At 38.4% G+C, this 21,907-nt stretch overlaps 1 protein-coding gene across 1 annotated transcript in view; it reads right to left on the reverse strand.

Annotated features, from left to right (window-relative positions):
- Positions 1-678: 678 nt before the first annotated feature.
- Positions 679-21,907, reverse strand: part of myo1f (myosin IF) — a 71,626-nt gene continuing 50,397 nt past the window's right edge. Inside the window, exons 19-28 of the mRNA XM_017686497.2 lie at positions 21,605-21,749; positions 19,952-20,066; positions 18,873-19,042; positions 7,078-7,223; positions 5,884-6,030; positions 4,711-4,859; positions 3,253-3,312; positions 2,870-3,071; positions 2,317-2,489; positions 679-1,590 (exon numbers count right to left, since the gene is read on the reverse strand). Of these exons, the coding sequence (XP_017541986.1) occupies positions 1,514-1,590; positions 2,317-2,489; positions 2,870-3,071; positions 3,253-3,312; positions 4,711-4,859; positions 5,884-6,030; positions 7,078-7,223; positions 18,873-19,042; positions 19,952-20,066; positions 21,605-21,749 (1,384 nt within the window). The 3' untranslated portion in view covers positions 679-1,513. The remainder of the gene's footprint in view (positions 1,591-2,316; positions 2,490-2,869; positions 3,072-3,252; positions 3,313-4,710; positions 4,860-5,883; positions 6,031-7,077; positions 7,224-18,872; positions 19,043-19,951; positions 20,067-21,604; positions 21,750-21,907) is intronic.

Here is a 21,907-nt window from a genome sequence, read left to right on the forward strand (position 1 = left end):
ATGTGCAAGCTGTGTTCTAGAGACTCGTCCATAGTGGTGGTGATAGGAACCAGACGTCTGAAGAGAACGAATGTCTCTTAAGGCTGCCTCGCAGAAAGTCATGAAAACAAGTTTTGAGAAGGTTTTGACCCAAAACATAGTTTTAAAGTCCATTCATGGCAGAAAAGGTGTTCTAAGGCAAAGTAGTACCCCCCCAAGAAAACATGTTTGTTTAGATTTATCACTATTTTACTTAAACATTACATACAGTATAAAAACTCTGAAGACCCATAGGGACAGTGAATAAAGTGGCTATATTTGTGTTGTAGACATCGTGACCTCTGGTTCTTATCACCACCATTGTAAAGAAATCTGAGTCTCTACATTTCACATTTCACATCAAACCACTCTGAATGGCTTCACGGGGTATAAAAATTGTATATGTGTATATGCACCACCTGCATAGCCAATCATTTTGCCACAGGCTTTTAAAAGGCAAATTAATGCTTGTTAATGCAGGAAACAGTCTGGAAGCCTGAGGCCTAGTGATCTGGATATAGACACAGTGGCGAGTGTGTTTGCCTGGAGTTATTTTGTGGCCTACAACATGCTAAAATAACCTACATAAAATCTACATTGTGGCTCTGTATTAATGACTTAAACTGGACTTTGAAGTTGAAAATCAATTAGTCAAGCTTGTCTGAGGGAGAAAATCACTTTTATTCACATATTTACTCCAAACTACACCATGACCTTTATCATGAATGACTCCAGCCTGGAACAGATCCCTCCTCAAAGGGTGTAGCAGTCAAAAATGAGACATTTGCAGATATCATCCTCTGAAAAATGTTAGTACTTTGATATTAATACCATAAGCATGAAGTTAATTCAATTTTCAGGTTGGTGATTGCACACAATTGCACACCAATACACAAAGCAAAAGCTACATTAGATCAAAACCCTATCATATATGTGCCTTAAACACCATCACATAACTTAAGAAGTGGGATAAAAATAGATGCCCTGTTCACACATGGCTGTGCTGCTGCTTTGGTTGTACTGTGCAAAAGTCAGTGAAATCTAATGACCATAGCGCCATCATGTGGTTGTCCTGCAGTAGTGCAGGATATGTGCATAGTTTTGGCACTGTCTGCGAGGCTGTGCTACTGACACAGACAAACACTGGGTTTATTCCATTTAATTCTTAAGAAAAAAATAATAATACAAGAAATCATGTTACGCACTTTGCGTTAACTTGTTTAAATAACACTGTTAATGGTGAAAATGCTTCATATCCAAGCACCTGAGATTTTCTTTGTCCAGAAAATGATCATAAATCACAATTTTACAAGAAATGTTTCTTTCCTTTTGATTTTATATTGACTCTTTGACCCTGACCGATACGTTGACCCATCTGCCTCATCATTACAGACCGCCTGCATGTTCTGAGAGGCTCAGGGGCTGGACGGTCAGCAATCAGAGGTCACAGACAGAGTACCATTGAGTTCTACCCGGATGAGGAAGAGACGGTTTCTCAGATTTTCTCCACATAATTCCCTGGGAATAAGCCCTCTTTCCCACGCAGCCTGCCCGTCCACCAGCCAGACGGATCTACAGGAAAACAAACAGTTAGCTACACAAAGGAGAAGGATGTACGTATGCAGGAGAAATAAGAAACAAGCAGGTGAGTGGTAAACAGTGTCTGTACCTTATTCTTTATTATAGATGTTTCTTTTGTTTTTTGACCATATTACACACCTCACATATCACAGAGATGAAAAATACTGTCCACAACATGGACATTGGGCACAGTTTGTGAAGGTATATATATGCCTATGTAAATATACACCCTGAGTTTACATTTTTAATTTGTTTTCATTAATCCATTCATTTTGATCTAAAAGCTAGGCACAGATACAAGGTAACTGTTTCTAATAAAGTGGCCAGTTAATGGAAGTACAAGGTAGGTGTTTTTTAATAACGGGGCAAGGTAGATGAAGGGAGGCCAGGGTCTAAACAGCCAAACTTGCTAAAGTACTTCTGTAGTAACTTTATTATTTTATAGTTTTAATGACTTTATTATTATTATAATTATTATTATAAGCTGTGGAAAATTAAAAAGTAGGTGTGTGTGTGTGTGTGTGTGTGTGTGTGTGTGTGTGTCTACATGAGCCGAGTACACTCTTTTTTCTTAGGACTGTTCACAGACAGGCACAGATCCAATCTGTAGTATAAGTCTTATTCCAGAGTAACTGCTTAATTAAGGTGTATCTGAAAATGAAGGTCCATGTAAAAATGCATTTAGACACGTTCTTTTGTAGTTAATCCATATCTCACCTTCTTTAACCAGATCAATAACTTCATTGGCCTCAAAGCTGAGCTCATCCACATCCTGACCTACATATTGATAAAGTGACCGGCAGCGAGGGCCATGGGAGCGGGGCTGTACTTTAGGCCGGCTGGTGGGGGCCGGCGGAGGACGCTGGCTGATACTCCTCTTCCTCTGCATTCTGAGAAAGGAAAGTAACAGTATAAACAGCAGAGAAGATTTATTACACAGTAACCTTTAGACAAAGATCTGTTAAAATAGAACAGCTCGCTGTTGTCGGATGAAAACCTCGTATCTCCGAAATGGTGACTTTACAGGAGAAGGAAAAAAACATGCTTTACTTTTAATGGAAGTCAATGGAACCAGACAGAAAAGGTCATTTTGGGCCGTTTCTTTTGGTCTATTCTTCATGACATTTACACACAATGTGCAGGCCGACCGGCATTTTCACATTATAGCAAAAACAGAAAAACAAGAAAAATGGAGATATGAGGTTTTCCTTCCAAACAGCATATATATTAATATATTATTCTATGAGCCTGTATGGTGTTTATGTCTCACCCTGACATGCCCTGATCAGGGACGTTGAGGAAGTCAAGGTTAGCATTTTGTGTTTGGGCTGCTGGCGCCCGCCGGCCTTTCTGCGAGCCCAGTTTAGGCAGAGCGGCATTGGGTGGCCGGGATCGTTTGTCTGGGGTTGAGTACATCTGCTCCTGAGAGCGAGTGGAAGCACGGGAGAACTGGGCTGCACCGTTCTGGTAACCTTTAAATAAGCACTCAGTTGATCAGTATGAGGAGAAAAATATGTGCATTTCATTTTTTGCCAAACTAATTTCAGTCAGTTGAACAGGTTTTGGAAGAACAGATTAAAGCAGTCGTTTCTGAACTCACAAAGACTTTAGAAAGGAATAGGGCTGAGAGTGACTGATGAACATGTGGCATACCTCTGCTGGGGGGCTGCCTTCTGCCTCCTTGAGTGGGCTGCATGCTCTTTCTCGTTGGTTCTGAAGGAAGGGAGAGAATATTTTCTGAATTTTCAGCTATAATGCTGAACCAAAACACATGATAACCAGGGATGTAATTAGTCACCCGTGGCTTATTTGAGCTACTGTTTGAGTTTGGGACAATTTATAGAATCAACCTTTTTATTTTTAGACTTATCTCTAAAAACAAGCTGAATAAACTGGAGTGTAACTGGAGGAGCTGGTCAGACAGTAATAACACCACATCAAGCTTTGCTTTAGTTTGAAATTGGCCAATTAATTTTATTTTGTCCAACAAAATAAGTGTATGTGTTATTGAATATTATTCTATTCTATTGTGGTGAAGGGTAATATGACAAAAATACAGCATCACAATACTTTCCTCGATAAAACATTTTCCCTATACACAATAAGGGTCAGGATATTTTGTTTTGGAGGTTTGCAAACAGACAAAAAAGGCCCATCACATCTACAAAAAATACTCTTTATAAATATGACTGCAGTGATTTTGAACATTCCACACTTTGTGCTGCACTAAATTCAGTTCATCGGGACTCATTCTCTCTTTGTAATGAAACACACAGCTGGACAGCTGTTCTTTAAGGGGAATTCTACCAAATTTTGCACATTTCTCCGTAATTAAATGGTCAAGATGTAAAAAAAAAGGAATTCAGAGTGGTTTGGTGTGAAATCCTCAGAAAAAAAAATGAGTGAGAATTTTTCACAGTGGTGATGACAGGAACCAAATATTTAAAGGCCTTTAAAGGCTCCCCCACAAATTCATGAGTCATCATCTCATGCCTGAGATGTTGTTTTGCAATAGTTTGAAGATTTTTGTCTTGAAACGTATATTGGTTAAATATAAGTGTGGTGGAGAGGTACATATCGGGTGCCGTGGGCAAAATAATGCCTGAAGAAAAATTGTGTTTTCAGATATAAAAGCTCTGAAGACACAAATGGGTTGCTTGTTTGTTTTAGATAGTAAATAAAATGTCTATATTTCTATTGCAGACATTATGACCCTTGGTTCCTAACGCCACCACTGTAAAGACATCACAAAGTTTCTCTATAATGGAGCATTTTCCTTCAAACCGCTCTCAAACACATCTCAGCCACAGAATCAAGCAGAAACCTTGGTGAAATTTGGTGGAACTACCCTGTAAGTGCAGACAATGGTGGTACTATGCTCAGAAAAGTATATTTTGACATAATTTATCACGATAGTAACTAATATCATCTTAGTGTGGATAAAAACCTCCTAATGCAAGTATTGCATCTCAGATCACGACATCCCAAAACGTGACGCATATTAATAATTTAGGAATTGATTTATATATTTTATAGGTAATGTAGTCCTCAAACGCAGTTCCATATACTACAATCTAATCAAAACCAATCCACTCCCACTCTGTCACTCACTGGACGTCTTCGGTAGTCCATCTCCTACAGAGATATTGAGATTTTTTCCTGCGGGTTTGACCTGGGCTGTGTCTCCCTGCCCTCTCTGGAACACCAGTGAACGCGTGCCTCCTCCACCCCAGCCTTCCTTCTTCAGACGGAACTCTAGCCTGTATGGAGGACACATTGCATTTACATTTACAGCGTTTTGCTGACGCTCTTATCCAGAGCGACTTACAGTTTGATCATTTTTACACAGGTAGGCTAAGGTGGTGTTAGGAGTCTTGCCCAAGGACTCTTATTGGTATAGTGTAGGGTGCTTGCCCTGGTGGGGGATTGAACCCCAGCCTACAGCATAGAAGGCAAAGGTATTAACCACTACACTATCCAACCACGACATTGCGTTCAAATGCACTGTTTTACTAATAGCTTTAAAACTGCAATGTACGCGCAGCAGTAGGTCCTGGTTAAACCAGTAAAGATGACTGAAATGGAAAGCAGTGTGTGGATAATCCATCCAGTCAAACATCATTGGTTCCTCCACATTTCTGTGAGGGAGCATCCACCACTTAGCAGAGAGATATATATGTATACTCAGTGGCCATTTTATTAGAGACCTGTAGCCCTGATTTGTAACCTTACCTTGCTGGTGTGGAATAAAAGCCCATATACTGATGAAACTTTATGTTAGTCATCTCCTAGCCCTTGATCAATGGTCTGTTTCTGACCACACAGATCACACAAACAATATCTGGACAATAGTGGCCCTGTGGTTACAAACTGATCATTAATGAATGTGGTACAAAGGGCCTGTAAATTCAGCAGAAACAGAAGGGCTTGCAATTTGACCTGAACATTAGGCAGAGGTAATAAAGTGGCCAGTAAGTGGAAGCACAAGGTAAGTGTTTCTAATAAACTGGCAAGTGAGTGGAAGTGCAAGGTAGGTGTTTCTAATAAACTGGCCAGTTACTGGAAGTGCAAGGTAGGTGTTTCTAATAAACTGGCCGGTGAGTGGAAGTACAGGGCAGGTGTTTCTAATAAACTGGCCAGTTACTGGAAGTGCAAGGTAGGTGTTTCTAATAAACTGGCCAGTGAGTGGAAGTACAGGGCAGGTGTTTCTAATAAACTGGCCAGTGAGTGGAAGTACAGGGCAGGTGTTTCTAATAAAATGACTAATACAATTAGTGGAAGTACCTGTCATTGAAAGTCAGGCAGAGCTTGGCCTTGGTCTGCTCTTCATAGCGTTTACACAGCAAGCTCAGGAATTCAGTCTTGAACATGGACTCCAGCAGGCTGTCGTACTGAGCCTCGTGCAGGATGAAGAAGTCGTCCTGCCTCGTGCTGGAGTCAGAGGAGAGAGAGAGATGAGTCCAATCCTATGCCCATACGTGTGCGATAAACAATGTATGGCCAAAAGTTTGCAGACACCACCTTTGGTGCTTCTTCTAAACTGAAAAGTACTAATAGGCAGTTTGTCAGGCAGTAACAGCCTCTACTCTTCTGACTTTTCACTAGATGTTGGAACATTGCTGTGAGGATTTGATTGCATTCAGCCACAAGAGCATTAGTGGGGTCAGGTACAGATGATGAATGATTAGATCGGGATCACTCCAGCTCATCCCAAAGGATCTATCACTCCAGAGAACAATATTGGGGAGCTTTATACCCCTCTAGCCAACAAAGTCTGGATACATTTAGACATAGAGCACATATGTCAGGCTCTAGTCTAGGCCAAAACACTGCAGACTTCAGCACACTGCTTAATTAAACACACCTGATTCAGCTCTCATCAGCTAATTTATATATATTCTATATATATATTCTATAAATGTTGTTTATTTAAATATTAACAAATAAACACAAACTACACAAATAAATAGATTTTGCAAATGTGTCTTGGGTGCCTAAGACTTTTGCACAGTACTGTGTATATTATACGTATATATGTAATTTGTACTTACAGTTTTTGATTGATTATTGATTTTAGAATGGAGGTCTTTGTCCATTCCAACTTATCAGATGGCAGAAAAAAAATATTGAGACATATTGTGTATTGTGAAGTGGCACTGTCAGTTTTCTGTGGGAATTATAAAGGTTTATTTTAATTTATCTGTGCGTTATTATGCATTTACATATTCTTTTCTCACCCTGCTGTGGCTTGAGTATGTGCAAAACCACCGTTGACATGATGTTAGCATGCAGTGCTGCAGATCTTTTGACCAAGTTCCTGTTTCGTAAATTATATTTCCACGTACTGCAAAACCTCTCACACTCTTCCACCGGCTGTGAGCCCACTGAAGCACAGTGGCTGCCGCTACATGGCCTGCTCACATGGTGGTGGTGTGCAGAAATGAGTCATCATGCCATATTTCGACAAGGGTCCCTAACCTCAGTGAAACAGAGCGTATGCTTCCGATGTCCAGCTTTCTCTTCAGCACTTCCTTGATCTGGCCTTTCTCTGGTCCTTTCTTTACTTTCTCACGACCAATCAGGTAGATGCCCTTGGGCGTCAGGATCAGATCCCTCTTGATTGACTAGAAAAGAGGAGAGAAATATCACTATATTAAAATGACGAACAGTTGTTCTTCCTTATTCATGTTTTATTGATTTTATAACTATAAATGACCAAATGCACAAATAGTATTAGCAAATATAACTCAATAAGTTAAGATGGCAAACTGTTTTTTGTTATTCAACATTATTTCAAGGACCACAGTAGTCTTTTGATTGGATTTCATTGTGAAGGATTTTGCATGGTGTATTGTAGAAGGTCTATCTGTTGGTAATTGTTCAAATTACAGATTACAGGTTTGGAATGTATCGGAATACAATGATTGGGAACACATATTCATATATATATATATATATATATATATATATATATATATATATATATATATATTGGTACTTCCCTTGTTTATTAAATTTTAGAAACATTGCACAGCATGAAGCCAACAAGTTCGTTTCTTCTTTACAAACAGAAGCTCCGACTAAAGCCTGAGTAGACTGATAAATCAATGTGATCAGTTATTAATCTCAGTGTTACTGAGCTCTGCTAAAGCCTGAGTAGACTGATAAATCAATGTGATGATCAGTTATTAATCTCAGTGTTACTGAGCTCTGCTAAAGCCTGAGTAGACTGATAAATCAATGTGATCAGTTATTAATCTCAGTGTTACTGAGCTCTGCTAAAGCCTGAGTAGACTGATAAATCAATGTGATCAGTTATTAATCTCAGTGTTACTGAGCTCTGCTAAAGCCTGAGTAGACTGATAAATCAATGTGATCAGTTATTAATCTCAGTGTTACTGAGCTCTGCTAAAGCCTGAGTAGACTGATAAATCAATGTTACGATCAGTTATTAATCTCAGTGTTACTGAGCTCTGCTAAAGCCTGAGTAGACTGATAAATCAATGTTACGATCAGTTATTAATCTCAGTGTTACTGAGCTCTGCTAAAGCCTGAGTAGACTGATAAATCAATGTGATGATCAGTTATTAATCTCAGTGTTACTGAGCTCTGCTAAAGCCTGAGTAGACTGATAAATCAATGTGATCAGTTATTAATCTCAGTGTTACTGAGCTCTGCTAAAGCCTGAGTAGACTGATAAATCAATGTGATCAGTTATTAATCTCAGTGTTACTGAGCTCTGCTAAAGCCTGAGTAGACTGATAAATCAATGTTACGATCAGTTATTAATCTCAGTGTCACTGAGCTGTGCTAAAGCCTGAGTAGACTGATAAATCAATGTGATGATCAGTTATTAATCTCAGTGTTACTGAGCTCTGCTAAAGCCTGAGTAGACTGATAAATCAATGTGATCAGTTATTAATCTCAGTGTTACTGAGCTCTGCTAAAGCCTGAGTAGACTGATAAATCAATGTGATCAGTTATTAATCTCAGTGTTACTGAGCTCTGCTAAAGCCTGAGTAGACTGATAAATCAATGTGATGATCAGTTATTAATCTCAGTGTTACTGAGCTCTGCTAAAGCCTGAGTAGACTGATAAATCAATGTGATGATCAGTTATTAATCTCAGTGTTACTGAGCTCTGCTAAAGCCTGAGTAGACTGATAAATCAATGTGATCAGTTATTAATCTCAGTGTTACTGAGCTCTGCTAAAGCCTGAGTAGACTGATAAATCAATGTGATGATCAGTTATTAATCTCAGTGTTACTGAGCTCTGCTAAAGCCTGAGTAGACTGATAAACCAATGTGATGATCAGTTATTAATCTCAGTGTTACTGAGCTCTGCGAAAGCCTGAGTAGACTGATAAATCAATGTTACGATCAGTTATTAATCTCAGTGTCACTGAGCTGTGCTAAAGCCTGAGTAGACTGATAAATCAATGTGATGATCAGTTATTAATCTCAGTGTTACTGAGCTCTGCTAAAGCCTGAGTAGACTGATAAATCAATGTTACGATCAGTTATTAATCTCAGTGTTACTGAGCTCTGCTAAAGCCTGAGTAGACTGATAAATCAATGTGATCAGTTATTAATCTCAGTGTTACTGAGCTCTGCTAAAGCCTGAGTAGACTGATAAATCAATGTGATCAGTTATTAATCTCAGTGTTACTGAGCTCTGCTAAAGCCTGAGTAGACTGATAAATCAATGTTACGATCAGTTATTAATCTCAGTGTTACTGAGCTCTGCTAAAGCCTGAGTAGACTGATAAATCAATGTGATGATCAGTTATTAATCTCAGTGTTACTGAGCTCTGCTAAAGCCTGAGTAGACTGATAAATCAATGTGATGATCAGTTATTAATCTCAGTGTTACTGAGCTCTGCTAAAGCCTGAGTACCGTATTTTCCGGATTATAAATCGCACTTTTTTTCATAGTTTGGCCAGGGGTGCGACTTATACTCCGGAGCGACTTATAGTCCGGAAAATACGGACTTCACGGCAACCGGGAGAATGCGCCACGCTACGTTCTCGGAAGTCATTGAATGGATCAGCAAAGCATGGGCTTCCGTGAAAACCGAAAGCATCCTGCTGGGATTCAGAAAGGCTGGAATAATTGCAAATGTAACTGACGACGAGTCTGACAAAAGCGACGAAGAAGAGGAAGCGGCGCTTCGTCCACCTCCAGAGTTAGCGGAGTTGTTCATAAGTGACACTGAGGATGAAGAGTTCAATGGATTTGATGATTTGGAGTGATATAAACTTTGATAAAAATGGTTTGATAAACATGTTAGCATGTTCTTTGTTATAGTTTGTCATTGTTATCTGAATAACTGTTCATGTTACGTTAACTTGGATTTTATTAAATCCCCCCCCCCCCCAAAAATGCGACTTATACTCCGGTGCGACGTATATATGTTTTTTTTTCTTTACTGTGCTTTTTTTTGGCTGGTGCGACTTATACTCCGGAGCGACGTATAATCCGGAAAATACGGTAGACTGATAAATCAATGTGATGATCAGTTATTAATCTCAGTGTTACTGAGCTCTGCTAAAGCCTGAGTAGACTGATAAATCAATGTGATCAGTTATTAATCTCAGTGTTACTGAGCTCTGCTAAAGCCTGAGTAGACTGATAAATCAATGTGATCAGTTATTAATCTCAGTGTTACTGAGCTCTGCAAAAGCCTGAGTAGACTGATAAATCAATGTGATGATCAGTTATTAATCTCAGTGTTACTGAGCTCTGCTAAAGCCTGAGTAGACTGATAAATCAATGTGATCAGTTATTAATCTCAGTGTTACTGAGCTCTGCTAAAGCCTGAGTAGACTGATAAATCAATGTGATCAGTTATTAATCTCAGTGTTACTGAGCTCTGCTAAAGCCTGAGTAGACTGATAAATCAACGTGATGATCAGTTATTAATCTCAGTGTTACTGAGCTCTGCTAAAGCCTGAGTAGACTGATAAATCAATGTGATCAGTTATTAATCTCAGTGTTACTGAGCTCTGCTAAAGCCTGAGTAGACTGATAAACCAATGTGATGATCAGTTATTAATCTCAGTGTTACTGAGCTCTGCTAAAGCCTGAGTAGACTGATAAATCAATGTTACGATCAGTTATTAATCTCAGTGTCACTGAGCTGTGCTAAAGCCTGAGTAGACTGATAAATCAATGTGATGATCAGTTATTAATCTCAGTGTTACTGAGCTCTGCTAAAGCCTGAGTAGACTGATAAATCAATGTTACGATCAGTTATTAATCTCAGTGTTACTGAGCTCTGCTAAAGCCTGAGTAGACTGATAAATCAATGTGATCAGTTATTAATCTCAGTGTTACTGAGCTCTGCTAAAGCCTGAGTAGACTGATAAATCAATGTGATGATCAGTTATTAATCTCAGTGTTACTGAGCTCTGCTAAAGCCTGAGTAGACTGATAAACCAATGTGATGATCAGTTATTAATCTCAGTGTTACTGAGCTCTGCTAAAGCCTGAGTAGACTGATAAATCAATGTGATCAGTTATTAATCTCAGTGTTACTGAGCTCTGCGAAAGCCTGAGTAGACTGATAAATCAATGTTACGATCAGTTATTAATCTCAGTGTCACTGAGCTGTGCTAAAGCCTGAGTAGACTGATAAATCAATGTGATGATCAGTTATTAATCTCAGTGTTACTGAGCTCTGCTAAAGCCTGAGTAGACTGATAAATCAATGTTACGATCAGTTATTAATCTCAGTGTTACTGAGCTCTGCTAAAGCCTGAGTAGACTGATAAATCAATGTGATCAGTTATTAATCTCAGTGTTACTGAGCTCTGCTAAAGCCTGAGTAGACTGATAAATCAATGTGATCAGTTATTAATCTCAGTGTTACTGAGCTCTGCTAAAGCCCGAGTAGACTGATAAATCAATGTGATCAGTTATTAATCTCAGTGTTACTGAGCTCTGCTAAAGCCTGAGTAGACTGATAAATCAATGTGATGATCAGTTATTACTCTCAGTGTTACTGAGCTCTGCTAAAGCCTGAGTAGACTGATAAATCAATGTGATGATCAGTTATTAATCTCAGTGTTACTGAGCTCTGCTAAAGCCTGAGTAGACTGATAAATCAATGTGATGATCAGTTATTACTCTCAGTGTTACTGAGCTCTGCTAAAGCCTGAGTGGACTGATAAATCAATGTGATCAGTTATTAATCTCAGTGTTACTGAGCTCTGCTAAAGCCTGAGTAGACTGATAAATCAATGTGATGATCAGTTATTAATCTCAGTGTTACTGAGCTCTGCTAAAGCCTGAGTAGACTGATAAATCAATGTGATCAGTTATTAATCTCAGTGTTACTGAGCTCTGCTAAAGCCTGAGTAGACTGATAAATCAATGTGATCAGTTATTAATCTCAGTGTTACTGAGCTCTGCTAAAGCCTGAGTAGACTGATAAATCAATGTGATGATCAGTTATTAATCTCAGTGTTACTGAGCTCTGCTAAAGCCTGAGTAGACTGATAAATCAATGTGATCAGTTATTAATCTCAGTGTTACTGAGCTCTGCTAAAGCCTGAGTAGACTGATAAATCAATGTGATGATCAGTTATTAATCTCAGTGTTACTGAGCTCTGCTAAAGCCTGAGTAGACTGATAAATCAATGTTACGATCAGTTATTAATCTCAGTGTCACTGAGCTGTGCTAAAGCCTGAGTAGACTGATAAATCAATGTGATGATCAGTTATTAATCTCAGTGTTACTGAGCTCTGCTAAAGCCTGAGTAGACTGATAAATCAATGTGATGATCAGTTATTAATCTCAGTGTTACTGAGCTCTGCTAAAGCCTGAGTAGACTGATAAATCAATGTGATGATCAGTTATTAATCTCAGTGTTACTGAGCTCTGCTAAAGCCTGAGTAGACTGATAAATCAATGTGATGATCAGTTATTAATCTCAGTGTTACTGAGCTCTGCTAAAGCCTGAGTAGACTGATAAATCAATGTGATGATCAGTTATTAATCTCAGTGTTACTGAGCTCTGCTAAAGCCTGAGTACCGTATTTTCCGGATTATAAATCGCACTTTTTTTCATAGTTTGGCCAGGGGTGCGACTTATACTCCGGAGCGACTTATAGTCCGGAAAATACGGACTTCACGGCAACCGGGAGAATGCGCCACGCTACGTTCTCGGAAGTCATTGAATGGATCAGCAAAGCATGGGCTTCCGTGAAAACCGAAAGCATCCTGCTGGGATTCAGAAAGGCTGGAATAATTGCAAATGTAACTGACGACGAGTCTGACAAAAGCGACGAAGAAGAGGAAGCGGCGCTTCGTCCACCTCCAGAGTTAGCGGAGTTGTTCATAAGTGACACTGAGGATGAAGAGTTCAATGGATTTGATGATTTGGAGTGATATAAACTTTGATAAAAATGGTTTGATAAACATGTTAGCATGTTCTTTGTTATAGTTTGTCATTGTTATCTGAATAACTGTTCATGTTACGTTAACTTGGATTTTATTAAATCCCCCCCCCCAAAAATGCGACTTATACTCCGGTGCGACGTATATATGTTTTTTTTTCTTTACTGTGCTTTTTTTTGGCTGGTGCGACTTATACTCCGGAGCGACGTATAATCCGGAAAATACGGTAGACTGATAAATCAATGTGATGATCAGTTATTAATCTCAGTGTTACTGAGCTCTGCTAAAGCCTGAGTAGACTGATAAATCAATGTGATCAGTTATTAATCTCAGTGTTACTGAGCTCTGCTAAAGCCTGAGTAGACTGATAAATCAATGTGATCAGTTATTAATCTCAGTGTTACTGAGCTCTGCAAAAGCCTGAGTAGACTGATAAATCAATGTGATGATCAGTTATTAATCTCAGTGTTACTGAGCTCTGCTAAAGCCTGAGTAGACTGATAAATCAATGTGATCAGTTATTAATCTCAGTGTTACTGAGCTCTGCTAAAGCCTGAGTAGACTGATAAATCAATGTGATCAGTTATTAATCTCAGTGTTACTGAGCTCTGCTAAAGCCTGAGTAGACTGATAAATCAACGTGATGATCAGTTATTAATCTCAGTGTTACTGAGCTCTGCTAAAGCCTGAGTAGACTGATAAATCAATGTGATCAGTTATTAATCTCAGTGTTACTGAGCTCTGCTAAAGCCTGAGTAGACTGATAAATCAATGTGATCAGTTATTAATCTCAGTGTTACTGAGCTCTGCAAAAGCCTGAGTAGACTGATAAATCAATGTGATGATCAGTTATTAATCTCAGTGTTACTGAGCTCTGCTAAAGCCTGAGTAGACTGATAAATCAATGTGATCAGTTATTAATCTCAGTGTTACTGAGCTCTGCTAAAGCCTGAGTAGACTGATAAATCAATGTGATCAGTTATTAATCTCAGTGTTACTGAGCTCTGCTAAAGCCTGAGTAGACTGATAAATCAATGTGATCAGTTATTAATCTCAGTGTTACTGAGCTCTGCTAAAGCCTGAGTAGACTGATAAATCAATGTGATGATCAGTTATTAATCTCAGTGTTACTGAGCTCTGCTAAAGCCTGAGTAGACTGATAAATCAATGTGATGATCAGTTATTAATCTCAGTGTTACTGAGCTCTGCTAAAGCCTGAGTAGACTGATAAACCAATGTGATGATCAGTTATTAATCTCAGTGTTACTGAGCTCTGCGAAAGCCTGAGTAGACTGATAAATCAATGTTATGATCAGTTATTAATCTCAGTGTCACTGAGCTGTGCTAAAGCCTGAGTAGACTGATAAATCAATGTGATGATCAGTTATTAATCTCAGTGTTACTGAGCTCTGCTAAAGCCTGAGTAGACTGATAACTCAATGTTACGATCAGTTATTAATCTCAGTGTTACTGAGCTCTGCTAAAGCCTGAGTAGACTGATAAATCAATGTGATCAGTTATTAATCTCAGTGTTACTGAGCTCTGCTAAAGCCTGAGTAGACTGATAAATCAATGTGATCAGTTATTAATCTCAGTGTTACTGAGCTCTGCTAAAGCCTGAGTAGACTGATAAATCAATGTGATCAGTTATTAATCTCAGTGTTACTGAGCTCTGCTAAAGCCTGAGTAGACTGATAAATCAATGTGATGATCAGTTATTACTCTCAGTGTTACTGAGCTCTGCTAAAGCCTGAGTAGACTGATAAATCAATGTGATGATCAGTTATTAATCTCAGTGTTACTGAGCTCTGCTAAAGCCTGAGTAGACTGATAAATCAATGTGATGATCAGTTATTACTCTCAGTGTTACTGAGCTCTGCTAAAGCCTGAGTGGACTGATAAATCAATGTGATCAGTTATTAATCTCAGTGTTACTGAGCTCTGCTAAAGCCTGAGTAGACTGATAAATCAATGTGATGATCAGTTATTAATCTCAGTGTTACTGAGCTCTGCTAAAGCCTGAGTAGACTGATAAATCAATGTGATCAGTTATTAATCTCAGTGTTACTGAGCTCTGCTAAAGCCTGAGTAGACTGATAAATCAATGTGATCAGTTATTAATCTCAGTGTTACTGAGCTCTGCTAAAGCCTGAGTAGACTGATAAATCAATGTGATGATCAGTTATTAATCTCAGTGTTACTGAGCTCTGCTAAAGCCTGAGTAGACTGATAAATCAATGTGATCAGTTATTAATCTCAGTGTTACTGAGCTCTGCTAAAGCCTGAGTAGACTGATAAATCAATGTGATGATCAGTTATTAATCTCAGTGTTACTGAGCTCTGCTAAAGCCTGAGTAGACTGATAAATCAATGTTACGATCAGTTATTAATCTCAGTGTCACTGAGCTGTGCTAAAGCCTGAGTAGACTGATAAATCAATGTGATGATCAGTTATTAATCTCAGTGTTACTGAGCTCTGCTAAAGCCTGAGTAGACTGATAAATCAATGTGATGATCAGTTATTAATCTCAGTGTTACTGAGCTCTGCTAAAGCCTGAGTAGACTGATAAATCAATGTGATGATCAGTTATTAATCTCAGTGTTACTGAGCTCTGCTAAAGCCTGAGTAGACTGATAAATCAATGTGATGATCAGTTATTAATCTCAGTGTTACTGAGCTCTGCTAAAGCCTGAGTAGACTGATAAATCAATGTGATGATCAGTTATTAATCTCAGTGTTACTGAGCTCTGCTAAAGCCTGAGTACCGTATTTTCCGGATTATAAATCGCACTTTTTTTCATAGTTTGGCCAGGGGTGCGACTTATACTCCGGAGCGACTTATAGTCCGGAAAATACGGACTTCACGGCAACCGGGAGAATGCGCCACGCTACGTTCTCGGAAGTCATTGAATGGATCAGCAAAGCATGGGCTTCCGTGAAAACCGAAAGCATCCTGCTGGGATTCAGAAAGGCTGGAATAATTGCAAATGTAACTGACGACGAGTCTGACAAAAGCGACGAAGAAGAGGAAGCGGCGCTTCGTCCACCTCCAGAGTTAGCGGAGTTGTTCATAAGTGACACTGAGGATGAAGAGTTCAATGGATTTGATGATTTGGAGTGATATAAACTTTGATAAAAATGGTTTGATAAACATGTTAGCATGTTCTTTGTTATAGTTTGTCATTGTTATCTGAATAACTGTTCATGTTACGTTAACTTGGATTTTATTAAATCCCCCCCCCCAAAAATGCGACTTATACTCCGGTGCGACGTATATATGTTTTTTTTTCTTTACTGTGCTTTTTTTTGGCTGGTGCGACTTATACTCCGGAGCGACGTATAATCCGGAAAATACGGTAGACTGATAAATCAATGTGATGATCAGTTATTAATCTCAGTGTTACTGAGCTCTGCTAAAGCCTGAGTAGACTGATAAATCAATGTGATCAGTTATTAATCTCAGTGTTACTGAGCTCTGCTAAAGCCTGAGTAGACTGATAAATCAATGTGATCAGTTATTAATCTCAGTGTTACTGAGCTCTGCTAAAGCCTGAGTAGACTGATAAATCAATGTGATGATCAGTTATTAATCTCAGTGTTACTGAGCTCTGCTAAAGCCTGAGTAGACTGATAAATCAATGTGATCAGTTATTAATCTCAGTGTTACTGAGCTCTGCTAAAGCCTGAGTAGACTGATAAATCAATGTGATCAGTTATTAATCTCAGTGTTACTGAGCTCTGCTAAAGCCTGAGTAGACTGATAAATCAACGTGATGATCAGTTATTAATCTCAGTGTTACTGAGCTCTGCTAAAGCCTGAGTAGACTGATAAATCAATGTGATCAGTTATTAATCTCAGTGTTACTGAGCTCTGCTAAAGCCTGAGTAGACTGATAAACCAATGTGATGATCAGTTATTAATCTCAGTGTTACTGAGCTCTGCTAAAGCCTGAGTAGACTGATAAATCAATGTTACGATCAGTTATTAATCTCAGTGTCACTGAGCTCTGCTAAAGCCTGAGTAGACTGATAAATCAATGTGATGATCAGTTATTAATCTCAGTGTTACTGAGCTCTGCTAAAGCCTGAGTAGACTGATAAATCAATGTGATCAGTTATTAATCTCAGTGTTACTGAGCTCTGCTAAAGCCTGAGTAGACTGATAAATCAATGTGATGATCAGTTATTAATCTCAGTGTTACTGAGCTCTGCTAAAGCCTGAGTAGACTGATAAACCAATGTGATGATCAGTTATTAATCTCAGTGTTACTGAGCTCTGCGAAAGCCTGAGTAGACTGATAAATCAATGTTACGATCAGTTATTAATCTCAGTGTCACTGAGCTGTGCTAAAGCCTGAGTAGACTGATAAATCAATGTGATGATCAGTTATTAATCTCAGTGTTACTGAGCTCTGCTAAAGCCTGAGTAGACTGATAAATCAATGTTACGATCAGTTATTAATCTCAGTGTTACTGAGCTCTGCTAAAGCCTGAGTAGACTGATAAATCAATGTGATCAGTTATTAATCTCAGTGTTACTGAGCTCTGCTAAAGCCTGAGTAGACTGATAAATCAATGTGATCAGTTATTAATCTCAGTGTTACTGAGCTCTGCTAAAGCCTGAGTAGACTGATAAATCAATGTGATCAGTTATTAATCTCAGTGTTACTGAGCTCTGCTAAAGCCTGAGTAGACTGATAAATCAATGTGATGATCAGTTATTACTCTCAGTGTTACTGAGCTCTGCTAAAGCCTGAGTAGACTGATAAATCAATGTGATGATCAGTTATTAATCTCAGTGTTACTGAGCTCTGCTAAAGCCTGAGTAGACTGATAAATCAATGTGATGATCAGTTATTACTCTCAGTGTTACTGAGCTCTGCTAAAGCCTGAGTGGACTGATAAATCAATGTGATCAGTTATTAATCTCAGTGTTACTGAGCTCTGCTAAAGCCTGAGTAGACTGATAAATCAATGTGATGATCAGTTATTAATCTCAGTGTTACTGAGCTCTGCTAAAGCCTGAGTAGACTGATAAATCAATGTGATCAGTTATTAATCTCAGTGTTACTGAGCTCTGCTAAAGCCTGAGTAGACTGATAAATCAATGTGATCAGTTATTAATCTCAGTGTTACTGAGCTCTGCTAAAGCCTGAGTAGACTGATAAATCAATGTGTTCAGTTATTAATCTCAGTGTTACTGAGCTCTGCTAAAGCCTGAGTAGACTGATAAATCAATGTGATGATCAGTTATTAATCTCAGTGTTACTGAGCTCTGCTAAAGCCTGAGTAGACTGATAAATCAATGTGATCAGTTATTAATCTCAGTGTTACTGAGCTCTGCTTAAGCCTGAGTAGACTGATAAATCAATGTGATGATCAGTTATTAATCTCAGTGTTACTGAGCTCTGCTAAAGCCTGAGTAGACTGATAAATCAATGTGATGATCAGTTATTAATCTCAGTGTTACTGAGCTCTGCTAAAGCCTGAGTAGACTGATAAATCAATGTGATCAGTTATTAATCTCAGTGTTACTGAGCTCTGCTAAAGCCTGAGTAGACTGATAAATCAATATCATTGTGCAAGCAGCAGTGGACTGAAACAGGCAGTGAGAGAGAAAAAAGTTTGCAATTTGCAGAAATTCATTGAAACAGTAAGTGAATTTTTCATGAAACATATTACAATAAACAGAATAATTACAAGAGAAAACCTATCAACTCATGATAATGAGGACAAGGTGTAAATAAAAAGTAAAATTATTGCACTAAAACACTTTAGTGAATACTTTTAGGACAGTGTATTCAGTATGTAGCCCAAGTATTTTGCTCAAACTTGCACCTTTCAGATGATGATGATCAGGTAACCATACCTTAAACCTGCGGTCATACTTGGTAACAGAGTCAGCGAAGTCAATTCGTTCTCTCTTGGACAGGAATTGACGCAGTTCAGGCCTTTCCTCCATTCCCAGGTAATCACCAACGAAGTTCCTGTTAATACTGTTCCTGCGTCGCTCCTTAGAGTTGTAAAGAATATCTGAGGCTGCAGAAAGAATACAGAGAGAGAGAGAGATTAATATACCTTTACTTTGTAGTTCAACTTACTTGCTTTATACTTCTATTAACTGGACACTTTATTAGAAACACCTATTTTGTACTTCCACTCACTGGCCACTTTATTAGAAACACTTGCTTTATACTTCTATTAACTGGCCACTTTATTAGAAACACCTACTTTGTACTTCCAGGGGGCCCAACTTTTCTGTCAAAACAAATGATTCAAATCATGAAGATCTTTAGATAAAGGATAAAGAGTTGAATCAGACAGACCAGCACTGGACTCTGACCAGCCATGCCCCCTCTGTGCGCATGTAATCTGACTTTCTCTGTTTTTGTGTTTTCATCACCAGTCTGGCCACTCCTATGCATGTTAGTCCCTCCCCACGTTTTGTTTCGCCCTCCCCAGACAGTGACCATCCACACAATGTGGGCACCTTATGACCTCTGTGGTCAGAAACAGAGCATTTAAGAAGGGCTAGAGTGCACCTAACACAAAGTGTGCAGATGGTTGATGCTCTAACTGTGCAACAGAAAAGTGGAGCTACAAATTAGAGGTTTCTAGTTTGGCGGACATTGAATGTATAACGACACAGTTAACGTGGTGCTAGTAACGAGGGAAAGAGGTTAGCGGTTTACAAAGGGGGGCCCCAACTTTTCTGTCAAAACAAATGATTCAAATCATGAAGATCTGGGTAAAGAGTTGAATCAGACAGACCAACACAGGACTCTGACCAGCCAAGGCTGCACTTCTGCAGTATGTAAATGAGAACATTTCTGAGAAAGTTTATCAGCCCTGTTAGCATGCATGGTGAACTACTCCTGTAATGACTGTAAATGATATGTAGTATCTGTTTACTGGTGCCCTCTCAGATACGGAATTAAGCTCTCTTACCCTCCTCTCTCATCTGCTCATACTTCCTTCTGGCAATATACTTCCTCCAGGCTTTCTGGATGGCTCTAGCGAATGTGTCAAACTTTCTCTCCCTCATCTCCTCCAGCAAGAAGAGCTGTAAATGGAGGAGCAAGGAGACTAAGATCAGTTAAATAGCTGAGAAACCACAGATTATCTATAAACTGAAAAACCTTTTCAGGATCTAAAATCTAGTGTCTTCTTCTTAAAGTATGAAGACTAAATTATTGATTTTTGTGTCAAAATGTTTCCCTAACATCCACTTTTGACATTTGTATAATATATATTAATATATATATATTAATATAATTAATATAACATATATATATATATATATATATATATATATATATATATATATATATATATATATATATATACGGATGGATGGATGGATGGATATATATATATATATATATATATATATATATATATATATATATATATATATCCATCCATCCATCCATCCATCCATCCATTCATTATCTTCTGCTTCTCCGGGTATATATATATAAATTGTGACACTATATATACATATATATATATTTTATTTTTACATGTTTGTGTTAAGTGAAAATAAGTTAATATATCCTCTACAGAGAACATGCATATTTTAATGCATATATACTGTTTATTTGCTAAATTTAACATAAAAACGTCACCAGTGCAGAAGTTATGGCACAGTTTATATTTTACATATTTTTTTCCCAGCAATAATAAATTAGATAAATACATTTAGTGTGCTAAAACATGCTGCAATATGCAATATTATTTTCACTTGCATATGAGTTATACGTGTTATATATCGCTGGTGTCAGAAGAAAACCTTGTATCGCCATTGTTTTCAATTGGTTGAATGGTTTTTGCCATAATTTGAAAATGCCTGTTGCCCTTAATATTTTGTGTAAATTGCATAAAGAATGGATCAATAGAAATGACCCAAAATGACTTGGAAACAATTCTGGTTCCATTGACTTACATTAAAAGTAAAGTAGGTTTTGTCCTTCTCCTGTAAAGTTATTATTATGGAGATACAAGGTTTTGGTCTGACAACAGCAATATGTAAATGAGCTCTGAGTTCCTCTTTCAAAAAGCAGTGTGGGCTGCAGTCTTCAGTGTGAGTGGGCAGGGCTAAACGGCTATAGGCTGAAGATGTAAATGAATTTATGACTGTTTTTGCAGCTTAGTTCTACTGTATGGACTGTATGAGTGGTGAACAGTGACATTACAAATATTTATTTTACATTTTAAAAAAGGGAAATTCAGTTTTACATTATATGGGCCCTTAAAAAATACTGTTATGGTCTAATGCATGAATTCATTATGCAAATTATTTACACACAGCTAGTGTGAATTGGATCACACTAGCTGCCATTTATTATCCATCTAAATTAGTGTTTCCCGGTCCTGGTCCTGAATGTCCACTGTCCAGCACATTTAAGTGCTGCCACTTCTATAACACATCCATCTCACAGTAAGGGGTTGTTGATGAGCTGAGTGGATGGGCAGGGTGTGTCATAGAGAAATCATTCAAATGTGCAGGGCAGTGGGCCTCCAGGGCCTGCGGTGGGAAACACTGCCTTAAATAAACATCTTGTGATAAAGAATTCCTTTAAAAAAGTCTCAAGTCCATACCGACTCTGGGTTCTTGACAAAGATCTTGGTGCGGCCCATCTGGTACTGGTCTGTGTCCATGTTTACGGAGCGCAGGAGATGCAGGACCCCCTGCTTTTCCTCTCCACGCCAATACGGGTACGTTTCTGGAGTCAGGATGGAATACCTGAGAAAACACATTTCGTTACTTAGAATTATTTACTCTACGAGACAGTCTAAAGCTCAGTTATTCACTGCAGTCACATCACATTTATTGCTTACAAACAGACTAACATGAGTGAGCGGAAAAATGGTTACCTTTAAACACTTAAATATGATATAAAT

The sequence above is a fragment of the Pygocentrus nattereri genome, chromosome 28, assembly GCF_015220715.1.
Source record: "Pygocentrus nattereri isolate fPygNat1 chromosome 28, fPygNat1.pri, whole genome shotgun sequence".
In the NCBI taxonomy this organism is placed as follows: Eukaryota; Metazoa; Chordata; class Actinopteri; order Characiformes; family Serrasalmidae; genus Pygocentrus; species Pygocentrus nattereri.